At 41.1% G+C, this 22,946-nt stretch overlaps 2 protein-coding genes and 1 pseudogene across 3 annotated transcripts; 2 read left to right on the top strand and 1 right to left on the bottom strand.

Moving 5' to 3' along the window:
- The first annotated feature begins 367 nt into the window (after nucleotides 1-367).
- Nucleotides 368-2,540, top strand: TCEAL8 (transcription elongation factor A like 8). Its single transcript, XM_016162581.2, has 3 exons — nucleotides 368-504; nucleotides 905-972; nucleotides 1,567-2,540. Exon 3 carries the CDS (start codon nucleotides 1,609-1,611, stop codon nucleotides 1,960-1,962), a length of 354 nt encoding a protein of 117 aa, XP_016018067.1. The 5' UTR covers nucleotides 368-504; nucleotides 905-972; nucleotides 1,567-1,608; the 3' UTR covers nucleotides 1,963-2,540.
- Nucleotides 2,541-15,357: 12,817 nt separating this feature from the next.
- BEX4 (brain expressed X-linked 4) lies at nucleotides 15,358-16,875 on the bottom strand. Of its 2 annotated transcripts, XM_016162489.2 has the most exons (3): nucleotides 16,758-16,875; nucleotides 16,324-16,401; nucleotides 15,358-15,952 (listed from the first exon to the last, which is right to left on the bottom strand). In XM_016162489.2, exon 3 carries the CDS (start codon nucleotides 15,945-15,947, stop codon nucleotides 15,585-15,587), a length of 363 nt encoding a protein of 120 aa, XP_016017975.1. In that variant the 5' UTR covers nucleotides 15,948-15,952; nucleotides 16,324-16,401; nucleotides 16,758-16,875; the 3' UTR covers nucleotides 15,358-15,584. The 2 variants fall into 2 exon arrangements, with proteins under 2 accessions (XP_016017975.1, XP_016017984.1); XM_016162498.2 differs by lacking the exon at nucleotides 16,758-16,875 and having other exon boundaries at nucleotides 16,324-16,684.
- LOC107519648 lies at nucleotides 16,229-22,053 on the top strand (annotated as a pseudogene).
- The last annotated feature ends 893 nt before the right edge of the window (nucleotides 22,054-22,946 follow it).

The raw sequence follows: 22,946 nt of genomic DNA, 5'->3' as shown, positions 1-22,946 counted from the left end.
AGCCCACACCCTCACTCCTAGGTTATTTTCCAGTCCTACCCCCATCTACCACCTTTGCCCATTTTAATGTTAAATAGGATTCCAGGGGAACTGGTTGACCGTAAGGTCTTGGGGGAGGAGGGGAAGTGGTTGAATTGGAAGTGGGTGAGTGAAAGAGATGATTTCCCAAAGAAGGATGATTGATGATCCATTAATCCCAGGAGGCTGGTCCTCCCTGGTAGTCCGAGAAAGGCGAATAGAAATTGCAGGGAGAAGACACCAGTTTTATTGTCTCTGATTGGCGAATACGAAAAAAGATTGACAGTATCAAGTGGAGGGAATGCAGAGGAGGCGGGCTGCAGAGTTAAATGGGAGGAGTAACTGAGGACTCGAGCTCATTGATGACGCGCGAACCTCACGTGACCAGGAGTCGACGTGTGCAGAAGTCCTTATAGTCCGGGGCCTGTTTCCTTGTAGCAGCTCCCTATTGCTCAGAAGGAGGAAAGTGCCTTGGAATCCTTTCAGGTCGGTATGAGGTGGGCGCTTCCTTGGGGACCCTGGGGTCTAGGAGTCAGAAGGCAGAAACCAAGCGAGGCCGGCACTGCTTTCCCAACACTACGGTTCCGCCAAACTCCCATTTTTATGCAGAAAATTTGGGGCTGTTAGGTTAGGGGAGGGTGAAGAGGGAGAAGGGTAGCCAATTAAGGGTCGTGCGTGAGAGACATGGAAGCAATTTGGAAATTAGCTGCGTCTCCCATTCCTTGCTTGCGGGGAACCGGTGGGGACCGAGGTGGGAGGGCGGAGTTGCCTTAAAAGGAGAGGATGAGGACGTGGGGAAACTTTAGACGAACAAGGCCTAGACTTGTGAGAGGGACTCGTGAATCAGGCACTGGCCTGCTCACCAAGCACTCCTGTTGGTCTCCAGGACTCTTGGACTCTTGGGCGCGACACAAATCGAGGGAGGAGAGAGAAAAATCCCGTGGATCCCTGCAGGTCAGTGTAAGGGTGCAATTGCCCCAGATCCCTTGGGGTGGGGGTGGGGGTGGGGGTGGGAGTGTGGATGACACCAAAGCACCTCCCTATCCAGAAAAAGTGCTAGAGGCCTTTGCAGTCCCTGCGGCGGAAAGGAGGTGGGGGCGGGGGGGAGGGGAAAGCTGAAGAAGCTTGCGGGGGGAGGGGAGGGGAGGCCAGAGACTGGACCAGCAAGTCTCAGGTGAGAGGCAGGAGGTTGGGATGGCTTGGGAAAGCCAGAAAGGGCGGGAGTGTTAGAGAGCAGCGGAGAGGAAGTGGTTAATTGCTTCCACGCAGCACGCATTTCTGGCCTAGGAGAGGCCTGTAGCAGGGCTTGCTGGGAAATGGTGGGCTGGAGCGGAAGGAGAGAAGACGGAGCTGGGAAGAGAGGGGGAGGGAAGGGAGGTGGAAGAAAGGGTGGAGTCAGGGGAGTACGGAGCCTGAGGATCTAACCTCTATTTGGGAAACTTAGACTATTAGGGACCTGAATGTGAAAAGGCCAGTTTCTATGGGAACGCATACTCTGGCTGCTGGTCTCTTTGCCTGGCATCTAGTCATTTTTTTTCTGTTTTCTAGGATTAATTTACTCAAAAAGGAAATAATAGAAAAATACTCAACATGCAAAAGTCGTGCGAAGAAAATGAAGGAAAACTACAGAGCATGCCAAAGGCCGAGGAAGACCGCCCTTCGGAAGATGTGCTACAGGAGGCAGAACGAAATCCTCAACCTTCGGAAGAAGGTGTGAGTCAGGAAGCAGAAGGAAACCTTCGAAGCGGGCTGATTCAACCTGGCCAGGGATTTAAGGAGGACACTCCTATTAGGCATTTGGACCCTGAAGAAATGCTAAGAGGAGTAGATGAGTTGGAAAGGCTTAGGGAAGAAATAAGAAGAGTAAGAAACAAGTTTGTGATGATGCATTGGAAGCAAAGACATTCACGCAGCCGTCCTTATCCTGTGTGCTTTAGGCCTTGAATGTTTTTGTTTTTGTTTTTTTCGTCTGATAGTAAAATCTGGCCCCTGCTTTCTGTCTGTTAGCATCTTCCAATGTATCTCTTACCTTTGCTTTACTTTTAATCACCTGGTGGAATTTCGTTTTAGGTAGTTTCTTGTTACCAGCATCTCACTGGATTTTGTATTTTGATCCATTCTCCAGGTCTATTTTTCAGCTGGGAAGTTTTACACATATGCATGAAAATATGTTTGTTCCATATTGTAAAGTAAAACATAACAAGTTACAAAGCATATTTAGTATCAGCTCACATAATGTAGGTTAAAATCCCAAATTGTGTGTGTGCGTGTGTGTGTATACATACATATATCAAAAACTGTGCTTATATTTCTGCGCGTGAGTTCTTTTTGCTTATATGTATTTTTTAATGAACACATGTCACAGAATTGAATTTTTTAAATAAGAGTCAAATAATTTGCAACCAGCTTTTAAGGGCAATGGGGGCACCTAAACTCTTGATGAAATAGCTATTAAGATGTAAACCTCAAATCACCTCTGGATCTCTAAGCCAGAGAAATAAAACTGGCAATGATTACAGATACACTTGTTTAAGACCTGATCTTTTCATGGGGAAACATTTGCCTCACAAGGCTGCTGTGGGGAAGAAAGGCGGTGACTCTGAGCTGTGCTTGGCTGGCTATTATTCCCACCTGTGCACAGAGAACCCTAACCCACCACAGAACATCAGTTGTTTGAGGGCGGGCCTGGCATGACTCAACCTGTGCTCAGAAACAGGTCCAATAGGCAGGGAGGTGGGGGCTTCCATGCTAGTCCTCTGCTGGTGAACTCCACTCCGTTTCCTTCCTTGGGTCCTGCCATGCCCGTTGGGCACCACTGCCTCCTCTCCTGGGTCCTGTGCTCTCTGCTAGCTCCACTGTTGCTGGGGCACTGGAGGCTTCAATGTCAAAACCCCAATGAATTCCCTGAATTTCCCATGAACCCCACTCTGTTTTCTAAAGCCTCTTTCTTCCCTAGAATGACACTTAACACAGGTGGGGACTGTTCCAGGATTGCTTGGGCCACAATGTCTTGCAGAGTTTTAGCAAAACAGCCCCTTCTATTGTCTGGACTTCTCCAGGAGTCAGACATGATGAGTCCAGTTTTGGAGTTGGACCAGGGTGTAAGTGTGAGTGAAAAATGCTGTAGTCAGAGTTGCTGCCCTAGGTCTAAAGACAGATTTTGTCTTCTCATGTGAAATCTGTCCCTTAAGGCTCATGATGAGCCTGCCCTACTGGTTTAGAATACTCAAAATATGCATAAATTGCACAAAGCAATGCAAGGCAAGAAACATCTAAGGAAACAGTCTCCTTCACCTCTACCCTATCCTCAGTTGAAATGTGAAAAAAAAAACTTCCAAAAGCTCTAAGAATTTTAGAAATGCATCTGAAGTCTAATGGCTACTATGTAAATGTTACAAATTATATTTCCTCTACAGATCAAACAAAGGCTATCTTTTCCTTCTGATATCCCCACATACTTGTGTTTAACTGACACATCATGTTTTAATATTTCATTGATTTTTTTCATTGATTATTACCAAGGAGCTAGCAGGTTTGTCCAAATTCTGCTATTGGCTCAATAATCTTTCACAAGACTTTATTTCTCTATATTGTGATAAATAATTCCAAAAAATCAAAAAGAAACTACATGGAATGGATTGCACTCTAAATGTTTTATCAAAGTCTTGCGTAATCGCCTGTATCAGAATCACCTGGGGAACATTTTTAAAATTATTTTTTGGGGCCCCACCTAAGACTCCCTGACTAATGGTGGACTGTAGAAGTAACAGTTCATAAGCTCCTCCAGGTGATTATGATACATGCTGAAGCATGTGGACAAGTGGTGTATACAGTATGCTTTCCATTATCACAAATATGAACCAAAAAATAATTAGAAGAAAATATTGGTGAATGTTTATTTAAATTCAGGATTTACAGGCCTATAATAGCATTTATTTTTTAAGCATGAACTTTTAAAGGAAACAATTGATAGATTTATATACAAACTTTAAAACAATTTCCTTCAACAAAGACAAGATAAAAAGCCAAGAGAGGGACTGTAATGTAAGATGCTTTTTTTTGACTGTACACTATGTTGAGCCATGCATTCACTTCTTCCAATGTCAGTAAAACAAATTCAGGTTCTCTTCAAGGTTACGGCAGCCTGATGGTTGCTGGCGGGGCTGGATTCCGGCTGGAGTGAGATGAGAGTCCAGGGGCTCACTGTGGCAGTTTTACAGACAGGATGAATCCATCTCTCCTGGTGCTCTAATGAGTAGCACTCAGGCAGGATGTGGAAGGGATCACCCCAACCACACACCTTTCAGGGTGGTCTGACTTTGATTTCTCTACTCTTGGCTGCAGCAGGCGCACCAGATCCTTCTAGGCTGATGGCAGCACTATTCTGGACATACTTACCTGGAGTCCAACGACTGTTCCCACTGCAGGTCAGAACATTTTGCCTTTCCCTCATTTTCCTTTTCTCTTTTGGGGAACTTTTTTAAGGGACTAGATCATGCCCCCAAAGATTCCTAACTGGAAATATTGGTCATGGTAATATTTGGCCAAGCAGTTGTCTGAACTGGGTCTGACCAGGTACTTGGAGTTAAAGCATAAGGGACTGACCCTTTTCTCAGAGTCCGTTGAAGTAGTTCCCAAAACAATTGTGGTGGAAATGGGGGTAGATCTCATAAAAGACCTCCCTTTCCCCTCTCTTACCTCGTTCATATTCCCAGAAGGGCCTTGGATGTGCCCCTGCCTGTTTTGGTGGTGTAGTGACTTTAGCTCTGTGTGTGCCAAGTGCAGTGCTTCTTATGTCTGCCTCAGCCCAGGCCCAGAGGCAAAGGAGACCAAGGTGAAGGGAGCTTGCAAATGCACGTGGTCCTACAGCTCAGGAGAAAAGGGGTGTCACCTCCTGTGTAAGTATTCTTATGCACTCCAGGCCCAGCCACAACTTGGGGGCCAGGACAGTCAAACTGTGAATTGGTGTGAAGGTGTTTTTGAAGGAATTGATGATGGAGGAAGCTATGCCGTTGTGACCTTTGCTCTTTAGTTCTGTCATCTGAAGAACTGTTACTTTTTTCTGACATCTTAAAGGACTGTTGAGCAATAAGATGAAGATGAAATTCAAATTCTTGGGTTTAGGAAGGCAAGGTGGTTGGGTATATGATGTAAGAGCCAGATAAACTTGGGTTCCAATCTGAGCTATTCCCTTTACAGTATGCTACTTTGCATAAATCATTTATCTTCTCTCTTGGAGGAAACATACTGTTTTGGAGACTAAGCCATTAGTGGAGTCCCCAAATATAAAACTCTTAGATAAAAGGGAAAATTTCCTCTCCTCCACCATCATTGCTGTTATTGTCATAGTCGTCGTCGTCATCACCATCATCATCATCATCATCATCATCAAGGAATGGTATTGAATGAATACTCAGTGGATTTCTGTTGGGCACAGGCCACATCTGTGAAGGTTTTAATAATCAGTGTTCAAGCCCTAGAAATTCATTATCTGAAAGAGTGAACATGGTATAATGGTAAAACACTTGTATTCTCTGCTTATAAGAAGCGTGAGGCCAGATTGTTTCATTCATGTATAAAATGAGTATAACCCTATAAAAACCCATAAGACTGTTGTAGAAAGTAAATGCAGAGAATTATATGAAATTCCTGGCATATGATAGGCTGTAAGAGAATGTAGATCTTTGATCATTATTATCATCAGTGTTGTCATTATCATCATCATCATCATCATCGTCATCATCAATCATCATCATCAGGTGATATTGACACAATATTCAAATAAGAACTCAGAAAATTTGTGCTTCCTAGGCTCCACATCACCCTTCTAGAACAAAGTCTATGCTTATTCCTTTCATCTCATCTTCTCCCTTGCATAAAACAAGCAAATAGTATGTAAACTAAATGGAATAACTGTCATTCATTTGGAATTATAAAAGAAATAATTGAATTCTATCTACATTTATATCATTTATGCACTCTGGTGCCATTTCTGTATTGTAAGATGAGAAAGAAAATTCCCTCCATGTTTCCATTTTATTTTGTAACCTACTGGAAAATATAAAATTATGAGAAAAATCTTACTGTCATGAATTACAAAATGTGATGTAGATATATAACATTGACATGGAAAGCTGTTCCTGACATACTGTTTTGTGAAAAAGCCAGGTGCAACACACACACACACACACACACACACACACACATAAAGGATAAATATCAAAACATTTGAAGTAAATATTTCTAGATGGTGTTTTCATAGAAAATTTATAACTTCATCTTAAACCTTATATCCAGTTTTAACTTTTTCAATGAGCATGTGGAGTTTTTATGATTAGAAAAAGTAAAGGTGAAAATAATATCATTCTGTTTCTCCTTTCTCTTAGCCAAGATAGGGATTATTGGCTTTTCCAGTTCCTTATTTGTTTTCTGTTCCATCTTACTTCTGAGAAGAACCTGGTATAAGTGTCAAAGTTCTGTGTGTCCTGGCTGAGGAGTTCCTTTCCCTATGCCACCTCCTTATCACCCTCCTTTGTCAACTAAATTTATACTGTATTTCTGTCTTTGATCACATTTCATAACTACATATCCTCCCATAAAGCGGTATTAATTTTTCAAAAATAAAATAGCAATAAACATAACTTTCAAAGAACATTATGAAACTGATTCCTAATTCTGTTTAAAAACATACACAGGTAAAGAAAAATACTGGAAGGATATACCCTCAGTCACATTTGCTAGAGATTCACGAATAAACATTTCATTTATTTATTCATTCAACAAATATTTACTGGATGAAAACTGTGTGTCAGGCTGTGCTAGCCAAAATCAATTCATCCGTCCCAGACTTTTCTCCTGAGACTCTATTCAACTGCCTCCTCAGACTCTGAAATCCTTCTCTAGTTTGCCATGCGCTGTCTCCAAGTAGGCACTCTCTTCGATCAAAGGGAACCCCAATACCCTTCACCTGGCTGTATCCTACCTGGGAAGCCCTCCTCACAATTTTTAGGCACTAACTCTCTACGATGAGCCACTCTCCCTGGATGAATGCCTTTCTCATCCTGCTCAAGCTGACACAGCTCACTTCTCTCCTTTGGGGAAGACACCTATCTTGCTCTTCCTCATCTAATGGTGTTAGGACTGAATTGTTTGGGAAGGGAAGGGAAAAGAAGGGATGAGAAGAAGGAACACAACTTTTTAATTCTGTTTTTATAACTGAACTATGTGAATATATTACCAAGCTAAAAATATAAAATATGTTGTGTTTAGGTAAACCCAAAGGTAAATAGAGCTTATGTGTTGCAAAATTGCTCAGAAAACAGTACTTGATCATAAACAGGTCACCATCTTCATACCCAGTTGAGACTATCCTGTCAGTAACTCCATTAAGATGATGTTAAGGTTTCCTCTGACTACATGTAAACAGAGTAAGTAGAAAAGGGGTCAATAAAATCTCTGTTCCCAACTTTGAGTGCTCAGAAAGAAGGTATTTATGTGAGCCAATCAGCAAATAGCTTCTTCTGAGCCTCCAAGTTTTCTGGAGATGCACACTTTAAACATTAACAGAAGTCACTAAAGCAGAATGAGAGTGGGCACCTGTATGCTACCTGGCACCTAACTGCCTGAGAAGATAACCTCTACCCACCTCATGCCCCCAAACACACACATAAAGGGAGACAGGCCATCTTTTGTTAAATATCACAGGAGTGATGGAGGACCCCTGTGCTGCACATCAATGTCATAGATGGGAGAGACCACTTCTAGTTTGCATGGTCTCAAGTATTGTGTGATCAGAGCTGGGCCACATGGAATAAACAGTACAAGGTTCTAGAAGGAAGAGGAGGCCAAAAGAGGCAAGGGGAAAGATGGAACTCTAACTCACATTGCCAAGACTTTCGACCTTCACTGGGTCTTCCTTACTTTGACTTGGGTGAGGGTGTTCCTGCTTTGTTTGAAGACCTATTAACAACTTACCTGAAGGTACCTTGCAAGGGAGAACAATTGTTTTCATTCTCTCTCTCTATTGCCCCACAGACACAATCATTTTCTCTAAATCTGTAATTTAGATTTACATGCTGGGGTGGTGGGGGAAGAGAGGTAGGAGGACACTGCAATTAGAAAAATTAAATGGCCCACACACCAGATGAATTACAAACTTTTAAAGATATATATATTGTTATATTAGGAAATAAAATATTACCTATTTCAGTTTCATTCTGGGGTGAGGTTGTCCCAATTCAATAGGTACCAATGACTTCCAAATTCCAAAGTATAGAAAAACAAGTGTTGCAAAGGACTTGGATGAGTACTGACTTGGTTCCTCTTCCAGCCGACAAAAGACATTTGAGAGGCTAAGAAGATTGTTTGAAGTTGGAAGAGGATTTCTAATGAGAACTGTTGACATTTCATGAATACTTCTACCACAGAGAAGGAGTAGGGGCTCTTTGTCACCTTAAGCTTAAGGCAAAAAAAGCTTCATTGAAACTAATCAGAGCCCCCTGGAACTTTGTAGCACAGTCGGTATCTAACTCATTTCTGAGAAATCTTAATGGCAAGAGACTGATTAGCCAGTTGATTTGAAATCAGAGTTAAGAAAGTTTGGAGAGAGACTAGACTTCTTGAATTTGGGAGTTAAATTGAGCAAAGGATATATGAGTGGTTTTTGGAAACATAACATGGGCCATGCAGGAGATAGAACATGTCTAAGATCTAGATCATGATGATCTTCTGGAGAATCTAGGAAACCTCATCAGAAATAACCTAGAGGTATACTATTGGAAGCTTAAAGGATAAAGGAGTCAAAAATGACTAGACCAGGGATACGTATTTGCCCATTTCAATAGACAGCAGGCGAGAGCTCATGAACAATGGGCGATTCCTTACAGAACCCACAAAGGAACCATATAAGGGAAGGAGTCAACCTCAAATACCTTTTGTTTTTATATACCTAAAAATAAAAAGCCAAAGTGAGAGGCAACAAGTGTTTATTTGAGATCCAAAAGAATGGTTATTCAGTAAGCACTGATTCAGGCAGAAACTCAAATAATGTTCCAATTATGAGGTGAAAGCAATGAGTATTTACGAGAAAGGAAAGGGAAATAATGACATAAATAGATGGAAGGAATTCTATGTGAGTTAATAAGGTAAGGGAAGGATTTCTATAGGTGCAAATAAGCTAATATAATGATGCTAATTCTGAAGAATGTCTATAATTTTCAGTTGGTAATAGAATTTCTGCTTTCCTGTTAGCTTTGCAAACAGTTGTTTGGAATAAAATGCTGTTTTAGGCCCAGTCCAAAGGTTATTTTGCCCTGTTTAAACATTCCAAAGGTTTGAGGAGTAAGATATGCAAGGCAGTTCTTCTGGAATGGCGGCTCTGACTCCATTTAGAAGTGGCTCCATTTATATTATTTTTCACAATTTCCAGCCTGGAAAATGCCAATATTAGATGGCCATAACAATACCAGTTATATAAAACATTATTATTATTATTATTATTATTATTATTATTATTATTATTTTACTTCTTTTCTGTCCTTGTTGAATGGGAACTCTTGTTACTAGAACTGACAGAGATTTTTTACTTTACAAGAACAAGAAGGAAAGTCATAAGCTATACCTTAGATTTTACCTAAGGGACAGGAGAAAAACTAATACCAAAGGGCAGGTCTGCATGGTTAGCAGAAAGAAAAATTTGTTTTATTATTGCATTAATCAAGTTATGCTTTATGTATAATTTTTGGGAGGACTGTCAAACAATTTTCCAAGGTTACTACATGGTTATACATTCCTACCAGCAAAGTTTGAAGGTTACAATGCTTTACATCCTTGCCAACAATTTTTTTAATAGTCTTGCTAGTGATTGTGAGTGCCTAAGAGGCACATCCCCAATGGTTCTGCTCTTGTCTAACCTTTCTGCAGAAATTGGTCCTCCTGACGGATTTAATCTAGGACCAGACTCTACCAATTCACTTGGAAATGTTTGACCTAATGGTCAGAAACCACTCACATTTTATTGTTCTCCACACATGTCCTTTGACATGTGTGAGCATGTCCCGCAGCTTTCTGACAGGTAGATAGGTAGTTATGAGCCAGAGGGAAAAGGATCACGAGGGATTAAGGAAGCTCCAAGACCGGTTTATGGGTAAAACGCACATAATAGGACAATGTAGTTAAACACAAGATATCTTGTGGCTTCAGGCGACTGTCTAGTTTTCTCACGGTCACCAAGATTAACTAGGTCTAGAAGATTAACTCAAAAAGATAACTAGCGCCTTTTGGCGCCTCCCTCGTTCTCCCATAGTCAGTTAACTATAGATGACAACTATAGATGACCTTACGATGGGGGCGCTCAACCAGTTTGGGCAGAATTAGTTAACCGAGCATACGCCTATCCTCAAAATCCCCATGGCGCAGGCGTATGGCTTCCCACTTATGGGCAGAAAGTACGCATGCCCCAGCTTGGAGTAGGTGGGTCTAAGGCAGGAGCCGGGAATTCGGACTGCTCAAGGTGGGTGGGACAAAAGGAGAAAAAAGAGTCCTTATTATTAAACCCTCGACCCTCAACTTCTCGGCGCACTTGATTCTCTGTTGAGCTGCCAGCTTGAAATTTTCCCAAGTGTACTTTGCTTTGCTTTAATTAATAAAATCGCTTCTGCTTGCCGCTCTGTGTCTGTTCTTTCTTTGAGCGACGAACCTCCGCGAGTCTTTCATGGGGGATCCAAGGACTTGCACAACAGACATCTAAGCACTGGCAACACTTCCAAATGCAATTCCTGAGCCCTGGCATCCTTCTCAGATCTCCTTATCAGAAAGGATCTGAATAAGTCATTTATATGAAGCTATACTTGATTAACTGTGATGAGTGTGTGAAACTTCCAAAAATGAGAAAAAGCGAGAAGGCACCCTATGTGAAAGACTCAGAGTGTTCAGCTTCTTTCAGTTTATGAAGACCCCAGAGGCCTTGCCTTTGCCCTCGAGTTCTGTGACATGACTCCTGCTTTTGTACTATTTGAAGATGATGTGAATGCTTATGTAGAAAGCTGTAGGGAATCTACAATCAGCGACTAGAACTAATAAATGAATTTAACAATGTCGTAGGATACTAGGTTAATATGGAAAAATCAACTGTATTCTTATATAGTATCAGCAAACAATGAGAAATTAAATTTTAAAATTTCCATTTACAAGCAGCAACAAAACCCATAAAATACCTAGGAGCAAATCTAACAAAATATGTCCAGGACCACCAGAATGACAACTCTAAAACATTGCTGAGAGGATTTACTAAGATATGAATAAATGGAAACTATACCACATTCATATATTAAAAGATGATTAATACAGCTATTTTCACCAAATTGATCTAGATTCCTGATAAAACTTCCTGCACACTTAAAAAATAGATAACCAGCTAATTCTAAAATTTACATGAAAATGCAAAAGACGTAGAATATCCAAAGCAATTTTAATAGAGAAGAGCAAAGTTGCTGGACTTTCCCTAATTTCAAGGCTTATTATAAGGTTACATCAAGACAGTTTGATATAGGCGAAAAGGTAGACATATAGATCAATGGAACAGAATAGAGAGAACAGAAACAGACCTAAATATATATGAGCACTTGATTTTTGACAAAGGTACAAAGGCTATACAATAGAGGAAGAGAAGTCTTTCCAAAAAATAGTGCTGTATTAATTGCATATCGATATGGAACAAAATGAACACCAGAGTTTACTTCACACCATACACAAAAATTAACTTGAAATGGTTCATAGGCCAAAATGAAAAGCCTAAAAATATAAAACTATTAAAAGAAAATATAGAATATCTTTGTAACCTTGGATTAGGCAGCTCATGTCTTAAACAAAACATAATTATAAAAGAAAAAGTGGATTAAGTGAACTTCATAAAAATTTAAAACTTGTTCTTTGAAGGAAACCATTAAACAAATGAAAAGGCAAGAATAAGAACAAAATTCACAATGTATGTATCAAAGAAACTAAATGTAGAATTATGAAGAACTTTTGCAATTCAGTGTTAAGAGGACGACCAACTAAATTTTAAAATAAAATATTTGAAAGAATTATTAAACGAAAGAAGATATATGGATGGCTAATGAGTATGTGGAAAGATGCTGAACATATTAGTCACCAGGAAAAATAGAAATTAAAACCACAAGATAAAATTTTAAAATATTAACAAAAAGCCCTGACCATACTTAATTTTGGCGAGGATGAGGGGAAATTGGAACTCCAATATTCTACTGATGAGAATGTAAAATGGTGAAACAGTCTCAGAAAATAGATTCTCAGTTTCTTAAAAATTAAACTTAAAACTTCCATAATAACATAACCATTCCATTCCTAGGTATTTACCCAAGAAAAATGAAAACATGTATCTATGCAAAAGTTTGTATGTGCATGTTCATATTGGCTTTATTTGTAATAGCTCCAAATTGGAAAGTTCCTAAATGTCCGTCAATGTATGAATGGATAAACCTTTACCATATCATGGAATACTACTCAGCAACAGAGAGGAATATGCTATTATTACATGAAAAATTATTATCTTTAATGACTAAAGCCAGATAAAAATAAAACGTATGTTTTATGATTCAATTTATACAAAAACACTATGAAATGCAAAGTATAATGAAATAAAGTATATCAGAAGTTGCCTTGGGATGGGGGTGGAAGGAGAGATGAATTACAAATGGTAAGAGACTTTTGGAGATGATGGAAGTGTTTGCTATTTTGATCTTGGTCATGGTTTCATAGGCTTAAACATATGTAAAACAGATCAAATTGAATACTTTGGGTACTTTTAAAACTTTAATTATACCTTAACATAGCCAATATGCTTACTCATGAGTAGGTAACAGACCGAAAGGACTGAAAATGACAACCTTTGTTTTGGCGTTTTATTCTCGTGATATTCGGTTTATTTGTTTTTCCTTTTTTTCATTGTAAGTTCATTTTTCCCCCTTGCTTGCCTCTTTAAAGACTCCCTCAGCTATATCTCCATTTTCTGTAATTTGAAGACAAATAGTGTATGCTACCAAAAATCTGACTCCCCTTATCAGAGCTCTCTTTTTCTCTTTAATTACTAGGCTTCTAACCCAAACCTTACTTCAAAAATGTATTAAAACATACGATTTTCCCCAATAAACTAAAAATTACAAATATGAATGTATAAATGACAGATAGGGATGAATGTGTTAGTCCCTTTTGTTGTTCCTAGCTGATTCGCCTTTTTTGTTTTCATAAGAGATTCATTTTATTTTCTTATAGGCCTCTTCGGAGACATTCCCACTGACATTTATCATCACCTTAAAAAGTCAGAACGTTATGCCTACCAAAATCAGGAAAATCTGACACTCCCATGGGATGCATAAATTAATGTTGACTGTGGCAACTCAATTCTCTTTCAGTCCCCTTCTGACTTGGCCCCCTGAATTTTACTTTTTCTCGGAAGTCTTGTCCTCACTTCTCCACTTTTGCAGCAACACCCAGGAAAGGGTGCTTCTCTCAGATGCCTTCAATCATATTCTACCAAGATCCCTGAATTTTGCTGCCTCTAGAAGGTTCTGTACTCACCCCCCATCAGAGACTTTCCCAGAGGAGGGGGTCTTAATTTGGTTCTTTCTACCTATCGCACTGTGACCTCATTACCGGAACTTCACCACTTCCCAAAAGTTCTGGCATCACCCCATTCCCTCAGAAACACCAGAGGGAATTTAACGTATTCTGAACCCCAACATTGACCCTTACTTCTCACAGGGAGTCTGTGCTTATCCCCATCACCGTCCAAAGACGCTGGTGAGGTTTCCTTCAGTTATTCTACTAGTCAAGTTGTGATTTCACTCTCCATCCCAATTATTTTTAAAATTGAGGATACCTTGGTGTATCCTCATTCAGAGGGACCAAAAGCCCCTTCATGAACAATCACATAATCTTGAAGAAGTGACCGAGTTTATCACCTTGCATTTTCAGATCATACTCTCCATCATCCCCTTCCTTTAGACTCCCATGGGATGTATAAAAGATCATTCTAGGTACAAAATGTTGTAAGGGGCACAGAGCTCTCCTTAAACGTTTCTCAACTGAACATGCAGGGACTCTAATGACTAAAGTGTAAACATTAAACAAACCCATTTTTGTGTAAGTTCTGTTTGTTCATACACACCACTGACAATCAAAACACACTGCAAGCTTCTCAAATCAGGCCTTGTGGAAGCACTGTGGTGAGACAAGCACCCTGAACTGGGAACTGTGGTCACAGTTCTACCACTAACTGGCAGTGCGACCCTAGGAAACTATTTTCCTACCTAGTTTGTGAAATGAAATTTGGACTGAAGAAGTGACTTTAAATGTTTTTTACCCAGTGAACTACAGTTAGAAATACATTTAAAAATACTTTTATAAGGTGAAAATATTTCCTACATGTACAACTAAAACAAGTTTATGAAAATAATCCTTAACTACTCAAGTGGATTGTTTTGTTCTATTCTTTTTGAAATGGCTTGCTGTGACCCACAGAACTGATTTCAAGAGCCGTAATAGGTGACACTCTTTACTTTGAAGAACACTGGACGGCATTTAAGATTTCTTTAGGCTGTATTCTAAAAACTGGTGCTTGCATTGGAAATAGATAAAACAAAATATAAAAAATAACCTGTCTTGCTGAGTCTTCCTTGACCTTCCTCAGCTTGTTACAAAAGTCATATGTTCTGCATCTCCAGATGACAAAGTCCTATAGAAAATGGTCCCCTCCCAAGATATACAGTGGGTGGTAGCCCTGGTACTTATTATCTCTAAACTCTAGTACCCTCATCGGTCAGTCACTATCACTTAATTGATTAGTGTATTTTATGATCTTGTACTTTTCTAATGTTCTTATCCATTGAATTAAGTATCCATCCTGTGTTATCAACTTGTTTATATTTCATGGCAGTCCACGGACAAATGTATGGACAAATGTACATACGCACATACTCAATAGTGACTTCAGACTTTGGTATATGTAATAATTATCTAGGGAGCTTATCTAAAAGGGGATATTCCAGAGCCCCCACCCTGTGGACCTGGAGGATAGGAGCCAGAGGCCCTACATTCTCAAAACATTCCCCTACCAAGGTATTTTTATGCAAATGAACTCACATTCTTTGACAAACAGTTGGAAGTACATCCTTAAAATGGTTGAGATGTTGATCTTTCCTTACTGACTGGTGGGGGAAAAGAGAAAAAAAAAGTCCAAGTGGATTGAAATTTTGAATCTAAGTAGCTAAGCGAGGAAAGGTAATATTAACAAAAACTAAAAACTAGGGTGGAAGAGGAAAATTGCTTTTTAAATTGCTTTATTGATTTCACATTATGAAAAGAATACTGTTTTTCTGAAAACTAGGTGAAGTTGCCTGCTGGACAGAAAGTGCTATACTGAGACAAAACTACACTTAGGTAGAAACTGATAAGGGGAAACGCCAAAAGGTTTACAGAAAAGTAAATCACAAAACTACAAGCTTGTAGAGCAGAGGTCACATTATTAACCTCAGAAAAAATCTTAGAATTCAAGGTATAAGGCAAAAGTCATAATGATTATCAGGTTCAGGAGTTTGGAAGCGCATGTGATGTCTCATTTGCTGCTCCCTAGTCCTTCTCCTGATTTCCATCCGCTGCACTACGATCTTTTCTGCATCATCTTCCACTTCACTGTGATCAACATGCCTGTTAGGTATGGCCCATCGAAAATTAGGTACAAGGCGCCTAACCCACCCCAGCCTGCCATTTCTGCCAGGCTTCTGGCCTTCGCCCCTTCCCAAATGGCGTGGTTCCTCTCCATTCTGCACGGGGGCCTGGTCTCCGCCTTCGTTTTCCTGTTGAGCATTTTCCATGTTGAGACTTTTTACCGCCTGTTCCTCTTTCGACGCCATCACTCCTAGGAGACAAGAGACATGAGAAAGAACGTCCCCCTCCCCGCCGTGGACTGATCAGCACCGAGGACAGAGGCCCTACTACGCACCTTTGCAGATTCAGAGGCTTGGATTTCCAAGGCTTTTTCGAATTGCATGCTTCCCACCTGAGAGGCTCCGTACGCCCTCTAGGGGGCCCCCAGTCTCATTTCTCCCCCTTCCCTCTGGTTCCTGTCCCCTCCCTCATCCCAAACCCACCATTTTCCCTGCCGATCCATGTCCGAGCCTCTGCAGGCACCAAAATGGAGGACGCGGTGTGGGGAAGGACCTGGGGTCTCAGAGCTTGCTTCCCACGCGTTCCCCACCCGTGCCCGCCACCACGGTCCCTCGCACCCACCTGGGCCTATCCTTGCCGTCTCCTCCGCCTCCCGATCCTCGCCGCGAGTGCGCCGCCGCGACACTTGCACCCGCAGACCTGCGGAGGGCCGGGGTGGGGGAGCGGGGACCACTGCTGCCGAGCGCCGGGCGCACCACCCGCCGCCGCCCCCGCGCTGACCACTGTTTTCGACACCACGAAGGGCGGGGCGGGGCGGGGGACCCAGAAGCAGGTGTTTCCGAAGGGCCGTCGCCTCGGGCCGTCTAGCCCCAGTCCCCCCGCCCCCCAGGAAGGCCCACCATTTTCCGCGGCCACGCGCGGGGCCGCGGCAGGGCGTGGTGGCTGCGGTCTCTGCACTGCTTCGCCCCGGGGCAGCCCGACGCCCCCGCCCCGAGGGCTCCACGGGCCGGGGCCGCTGCCACACCAACCCCGGGGAGCACCTCGGGGTCCTTTACCTGCTCCCCCTCCGCCTCCGCCGCCGCCTCCTGGGGCCGCCCCTGGCCCGCACGCCCTCAGGGACACCGCGAGCCGACGCCGAGAAGGGAGCGAGCGACGACCGGGTCTGACGCTGGAGCGAGGCGCGCGCGAGTCGGCGCTGGCGGGTCACGTGAGCCTGTCGTCAAGGCGAGCGGCGACGCCCCCGTCCCGCCCCCCTCCTGGCCCTCGGGGTCTTGCGGAGCCCTCGGCCCGCGTCCCCGCCCCTGTCCTCGCGTCCCTTTTAAGGGCGCCAGCCTGGGGCCTGTCGCCGTCCCTTCTTTGTGTGTTCCTGGACCTTTCTCTGCCGCCAGGGAAGGGCAGTATCTTCTCGGGGGCCCGTGGGCCATCCCAACTGTTGCTCTGGGGGCTCGCCTCTTCCCTCCCAAGCTCCCAGATACACCCCTCCTCCCACCCGTACTCAGGCGTAAAATTTAAGGGGATGTGAAACATTTTAGTAGTGAAAATAAGTCTCATTTTAATGCAATATTTAAAAAACAAGATCAATGAAAGAATATCTGAGATGATCAAGATTCCTCACCCACTCCACTGCCGACCTCTGATCCTCCTTGCTATCAATGCCCACGAAAAAGCACGAGGAATGGGGGCGCGGAGAGGGGAGGGCGGGACAAGAAATGAGTCAAGGAGATGGAATTTTTTTCTGTTTATTCTTAATACGTTTGTTTGGTTTCTTTTTTGATTAAAATTCGTTCCTTTTATATAGTTTACATAAACTTTATATTAACTTTTATTATGGAAAATTTCAAACAAATGTAAAACTAATACAGTACAGTCTTCCTTGGATATCTGTGGTGGACCCCAGTGGATATCAATATCTGAGGATGCTCCAGTCCTTTTTATAACATGGTATAGTATTTCTATGGAACCTATGCACACCCTTCCAGATACTTTAAATCATCCTTAGGTTTCTTATAATATGTAATACAATGTAAACGCCATGTAAATAGTTCATACTCTATTGTTTAGGAAATAGTAAGAAAAAAGTCTACGTGTTCAGTACGGATGCAGCCATCCTGGGCCTAGCAATATAGTACATGTCAACAGCAATGTATTTTTTTTTCTGAATATTCTCGATCTGCAGTTGATTGAATCTGAGGATGAGGAACCCACAGATACGGAGAACCCACTGTATAAGGAAAGCAAAGGCACTCATTACCCATTGTCTACAGTTAACAACTCGTGGCCAGTCTTATTTCATCTATATCTTTACCCATTTACAACCCTTACAGATGATTTTTGAAGCAAATCCCAGACATAATATCACTTTGTGCATACATATTTCAAAGTCCATATCTACAAGGACTTTCTTTTTTATGTATAACCGCCACAGTAATATCACATCTAACAATAATAATCCTTTAATGTTATTTTATGTCCGATCTTTGTTTAAATTTCCAATTCTGTCTACGGCCATGCTACCCTATACAAGCTGGGTACTGTCTGATCTCGGAAGCTAAGCAGGGTCAGGCCTGTTTAGTATGGGGATGGGAGACCACCTAGGAAGACCAGGTACTGTAGGCGTAAAAAATAAGATCGTAAGCTGACAAAGTCCTTGCAATCTGTGAGGTCAACCAAGGGTTGCCTCGCCTATAAATAAATTAAACAAACAAACAAATAAATAAATTTCCAATTCTGTCATATAGTTTCTAAACAGTTCATTTGGATAAGGATCCAAATGCGATCTAATATCTAATGCTGCTTTCAAGATACTGTCTTTGTCTTTGACTATTTCACTATAATGTGTCTTGGTGAGTGTATTCTAATTGAGGCTCGATGAGCTTTTTGGATGTGTATATTTGTGACTTTCCTTAAATTTTGAAGTTTTGGCCATCATTTCCTCAAATAATCTTTCTGCTCCTTGCTCTCTCTCTGCTTTCTCTGCTCCCCAGTCTGGATAATTTCAATTGACTTATCTAAAATTTCCCTGATTCTTTCTTCTGTCAGCTCAAATCTTCTTTTGTGCCCTTCTAGTATATTTTTCATTTCAGCTACTGTACTTTTTAGCTCCAGAATTTCTTTTGGTTCCTTTTTATAATTTCTTCCTGTTTATCAATATTCCCTATGTGATGAGACATAATTCCCCTGCTTTATTTTAGTTCTTTGACCATGATTTCTTTTAGCTCTTTGAGCATATTAAAGACAGTTGATTTAAAATCTTTGCCAAGTAAATACAATGTCTGGGCTTTCTCGGGGACAGTTTTTATTAATCTCTTTTTTTCTATGAATAGGTTATACTTTCTTTGCATGCCTCATAATTTGTTTTGCTTTTGAAACTAGTTATTTTGAATATTATCATGTGGCACTTCTGAGAATCATATTCTTCCTTCTCAAGGGTTTGTTGTTGCTGGCTGTTGTGAATTCTTTGTTTTTGTGTTTAGTGACTTTTCCAAACTATTTTTGTAAAGTCTGAATTCTTTATCATGTGTGTCCACCGAAGTCTGTGTTGCCCTAGCTAGTGTTCAGCTGGTGTTTTGACAATTACTTTAAATGTTTGGAGCCAATAAAAGAAAAAAAAAGGGGGGGAGGAGAAACATTCTCCCAGTCTTTGCAAATTGATCTGTGCTGGGGAACTCATTCTATGCTTACTCAGGCCATTTACAACTCTGCATTAGTTTTCACTTCTTACTTGTACAGAGTCTGAAAGTCATCCAGAGGTGGGAGATTTGGGTCTCCTCAGCTCTTCACAGCACAAGGATCTCATTCTGGGCATATATGTGGCCTTCTCAATTACTCTGTACATTAGTGAACTTTAAAAAGCCCTTATTCCCCCAAATATCTCCTTTCCCAGCCTCTTCCTTCCGACTTTTCATTCTGTTGTTATTTGTTCTGAATGTTATCCGTTGCCCTAGGCTGCTGTGGCAAAAATTACTCCACTCCTGGGAAAGCTGAGTCAGAAAAACAAAGAGAAACCTTTGCACTGGTCCTTCAGGAGAACCTGCCAAACAGGTTGAAGCCTACAGCCATAATTTCTGGAGAATAAGGTCCATAATTCTCATTCAGGTGCTAGCAGTCTTCATCAGTTTATATGTTGGGGATGGTGGGCTGGCAGTTTAAAATACCACAGCATTCTCTTACTGCAATGCACGAGCTTCTCTCTTCAACAAGTTTTCCTCTGGTTGTTGTAAGTTTTGGATTAGATTCCAAAGTTCTGCAAAAGTTCATTCTGACAGTTTTTGGCATGGAACTTTTGAGTTCCCTACTCTGCCATTTTGGTGATGTCTTCACTTTATATGTCTTTTTTTTATTCTCTAAAATGTGATGGCTGCATACAATTGAAAAAAATTCATCTTTAAGAGAACAGTACAATATTATGCTTGCTTTCTCTCAGGAATTTTCAATAGAATCGTTGGTTAATTATGTTTAGTACTTTGTCACAAGCAATATTTGATATATTTGACTTGTTTTTTTTTTAAATCTTTTTAGCTGCTTTCTGAAATGTAGCTGTGGAAATTTCATATTTCCGAATATGTTTAAAAGTTATACGCATGGGGGAGGGTGAAATGGGTAAAGGGGATCAAATATATGGTAGCTGAAGGAAACTGGACTTTGGGTGGTAAACACACAATAGAATATACAGATGTCAAATGATAATGTACACCAGAAAATTATATAATTATATTAACCAATGTTACCCCAATAAACTTAATTTTAAAAAGTTATATGCAAAGTTAAAAACAATAGATGAACATCAAAAGGTAAAAGTCGATGTGCTCGCTGAGGGCAGTAGTGCAAGGGGCCATGCAGAGAAGATGTTATTGCTGCCTCTTTGTGGTTGATGTCTGAGGGTGAGGTCTCTCTGGGGTCAAGGTGTCACTGCCACAGACATGACAAAGGTCCTTGTTTTAGTAATCTGTACCAGAGAGAAAGAAAATGACGTGCCACAGTTTGTAAGTGCAAGAGATAATTTTGACAAATTGGTGTCTGCAAAGCTGAGAGAAATTTTGAACATATGTGGCCCATCTCTGAAGGCAGGCAAAACCTGAACTCTTTATTGTCTGCACAAGGATTTCCCCAGTGTGGTGATGATTGGCCTCCGCTAAAAGGCAACTGGAGTGGATGACCAGGCAAACTGGTATGAAGGCAAAGAAAACAGAGCAGCTATCGCAGCAAGGTGCAGGCAAGTTTAAGACCTGGCAGTCTCTTCCGTGGAGGTGGATCCCTGTGGAGATGACCAGGGGAAGGGGCAGTGCTTGGTCTTAATGAGTATGATGATGTAAAGCAGAAAATAAGGTAGTTGTATCCGCAAAGCTCCATGGAAGTGGGGATCAGGAGGCCTGGCAGAAAGGAGTCCTCTGCTTCAGGGCAGAACTTCAGGGCATGCCAGAAGATGGAGACTCCTGCCAATGAGGTGAGACCAATTAGATTTGCCAAAGGTATTGAGAAGAATCTCAAGGGTGCTAGTAAAACAAAAGTCCACATCAGATCCAAATCTTAGATCAAGGAAAAGGAAATGGGATCATTCCTAAGTGTGGCCAAAGGATCCAATGATCCTTCAGTCTTCTTGGAAATTCACTACAGAGGCAGCCTCGATGCAAGTGAACCACTCCTGGTGTTTGTTGAGAAGGGAATCACCTTTGATTGTGGTGGCATCTCCATCAAGCCTTCCACAAATTTAGACCTCTTGAGGGCTGACGTGGGAGGAGTTGTTCAGCCATTGTATCTGTAGCCAAGCTCAGTTTGCCCATGTACGTAGTAGGTTTGGCTCCTCTTTGTGAAAATATGCCCAGTGGTAAGGCCAAGCCTGGAGATGTTGTTATAGCCAAGAAGACTATACAGGTGGATAGCCCTGATGTCAAGGGCAGGCCCATCCTGGCTGATGTGCTCTATTATGCACACATCTTTAACCCAAAGGTCGTCATCAGTGCTGCCACCCTAACAGGTGCCATAGACATAGCTTTGGGGTCTGGTACCACTGGGGTCTTTACCAAGTCATCCTAGCTTTGGAACAAGCTATTTGAAGCCAGCATTGAAACAGGACCATGTCTAGAGAATGCCTCTCTTTGAACATTATACAGGACAGGTTGTAGACTGCCAGCTTGCTGATGTTAATAATATTGGAAAACATAGAACTGGAAGAGCATGAACAGCTGCAGCATTCCTAAAAGAATTTGTGACTTGTCTGAAGTGGGCACATTTAGTTCTAGAAGGTGTGATGACCAACAAAATGAGGTTCCATATCTGCGGAAAGGCATGACCAGGAGGCCCACCAGGACCCCAATAGAGTTTTTGCTATGGTTCAGTCAAGACAGTGCTTAGTTCAGATACCCTAAAATTCCTTCATTTTGTCTTAAATGGTCAGTTGAGCTTCAAAATATTTTGGAATGGATGAAAATCTTTTAAAGGAAACAAAAGATAGTATTTAAAAATGTAGGACAAAATGAAATTTGCATGCCTTGATTTTTATTTTTTCATTTTCAAGCAAGAGATTTGATAAGATAAAGCTAATATCTTGGCAAGTATTTTTAAGATATTCTATATATGGATGATGAATTTTTTAAAAAATATAATAACATTTTTAGAGTATATGTTTTTAACTGAGGAAAAAAATGTATTTCAGATTAATGATACGAGGAATACAAACAAACTAAAAGTTACTATACGGTTGTCCAAAACAAAAAATCCAGATTTTCGTGCTCTCTGGGGAACAAAAAGGTAACAAAAGTCTTGTTACCATTGTGAGTAGTAACTATTTGGGTACTATTTGAGTGTTTCTAAAAACAATAATTCAATTTAAAAAATTACATGTGTTCGAAAGAAATTTTCTTAAGTATGAAAGTAAACCCTTTTTTTCCCCTTTTACCTCATGCTCTTACTGTGTCTGCTGAGAAAATATATGCCTTCCCTCAAGTCTCTTAAAAATAACATAGAAAAAAGAACAGTGAACAAAAATAACTCATATAACAAAAGATCCAAAATTATCAAAATGCATCATTATAGAAGATAATTAGTCCTGGCAACATTGAAAAATAAAAAGCATCCGTGTTGTAACAACACCTCCCAAACACAAGAAACCAGCGCATTATACAAACACACTTGCTCTACAAGCCAGACTCAGTTGTTATCCAGAAATTACCAGTCCTCAAAATGAAAGAATTTGCATATTGAAACTCAGAGCTCTACTACTTAAAATATACCACATAGACTTTAGG

Source organism: Rousettus aegyptiacus, unplaced genomic scaffold, assembly GCF_014176215.1.
Source record: "Rousettus aegyptiacus isolate mRouAeg1 unplaced genomic scaffold, mRouAeg1.p scaffold_m13_p_9, whole genome shotgun sequence".
Lineage (NCBI taxonomy): Eukaryota > Metazoa > Chordata > Mammalia > Chiroptera > Pteropodidae > Rousettus > Rousettus aegyptiacus.
The sequence above is the reverse complement of the archived record's forward strand: the minus strand, read 5'-3'. Positions and strand labels throughout refer to the sequence as shown.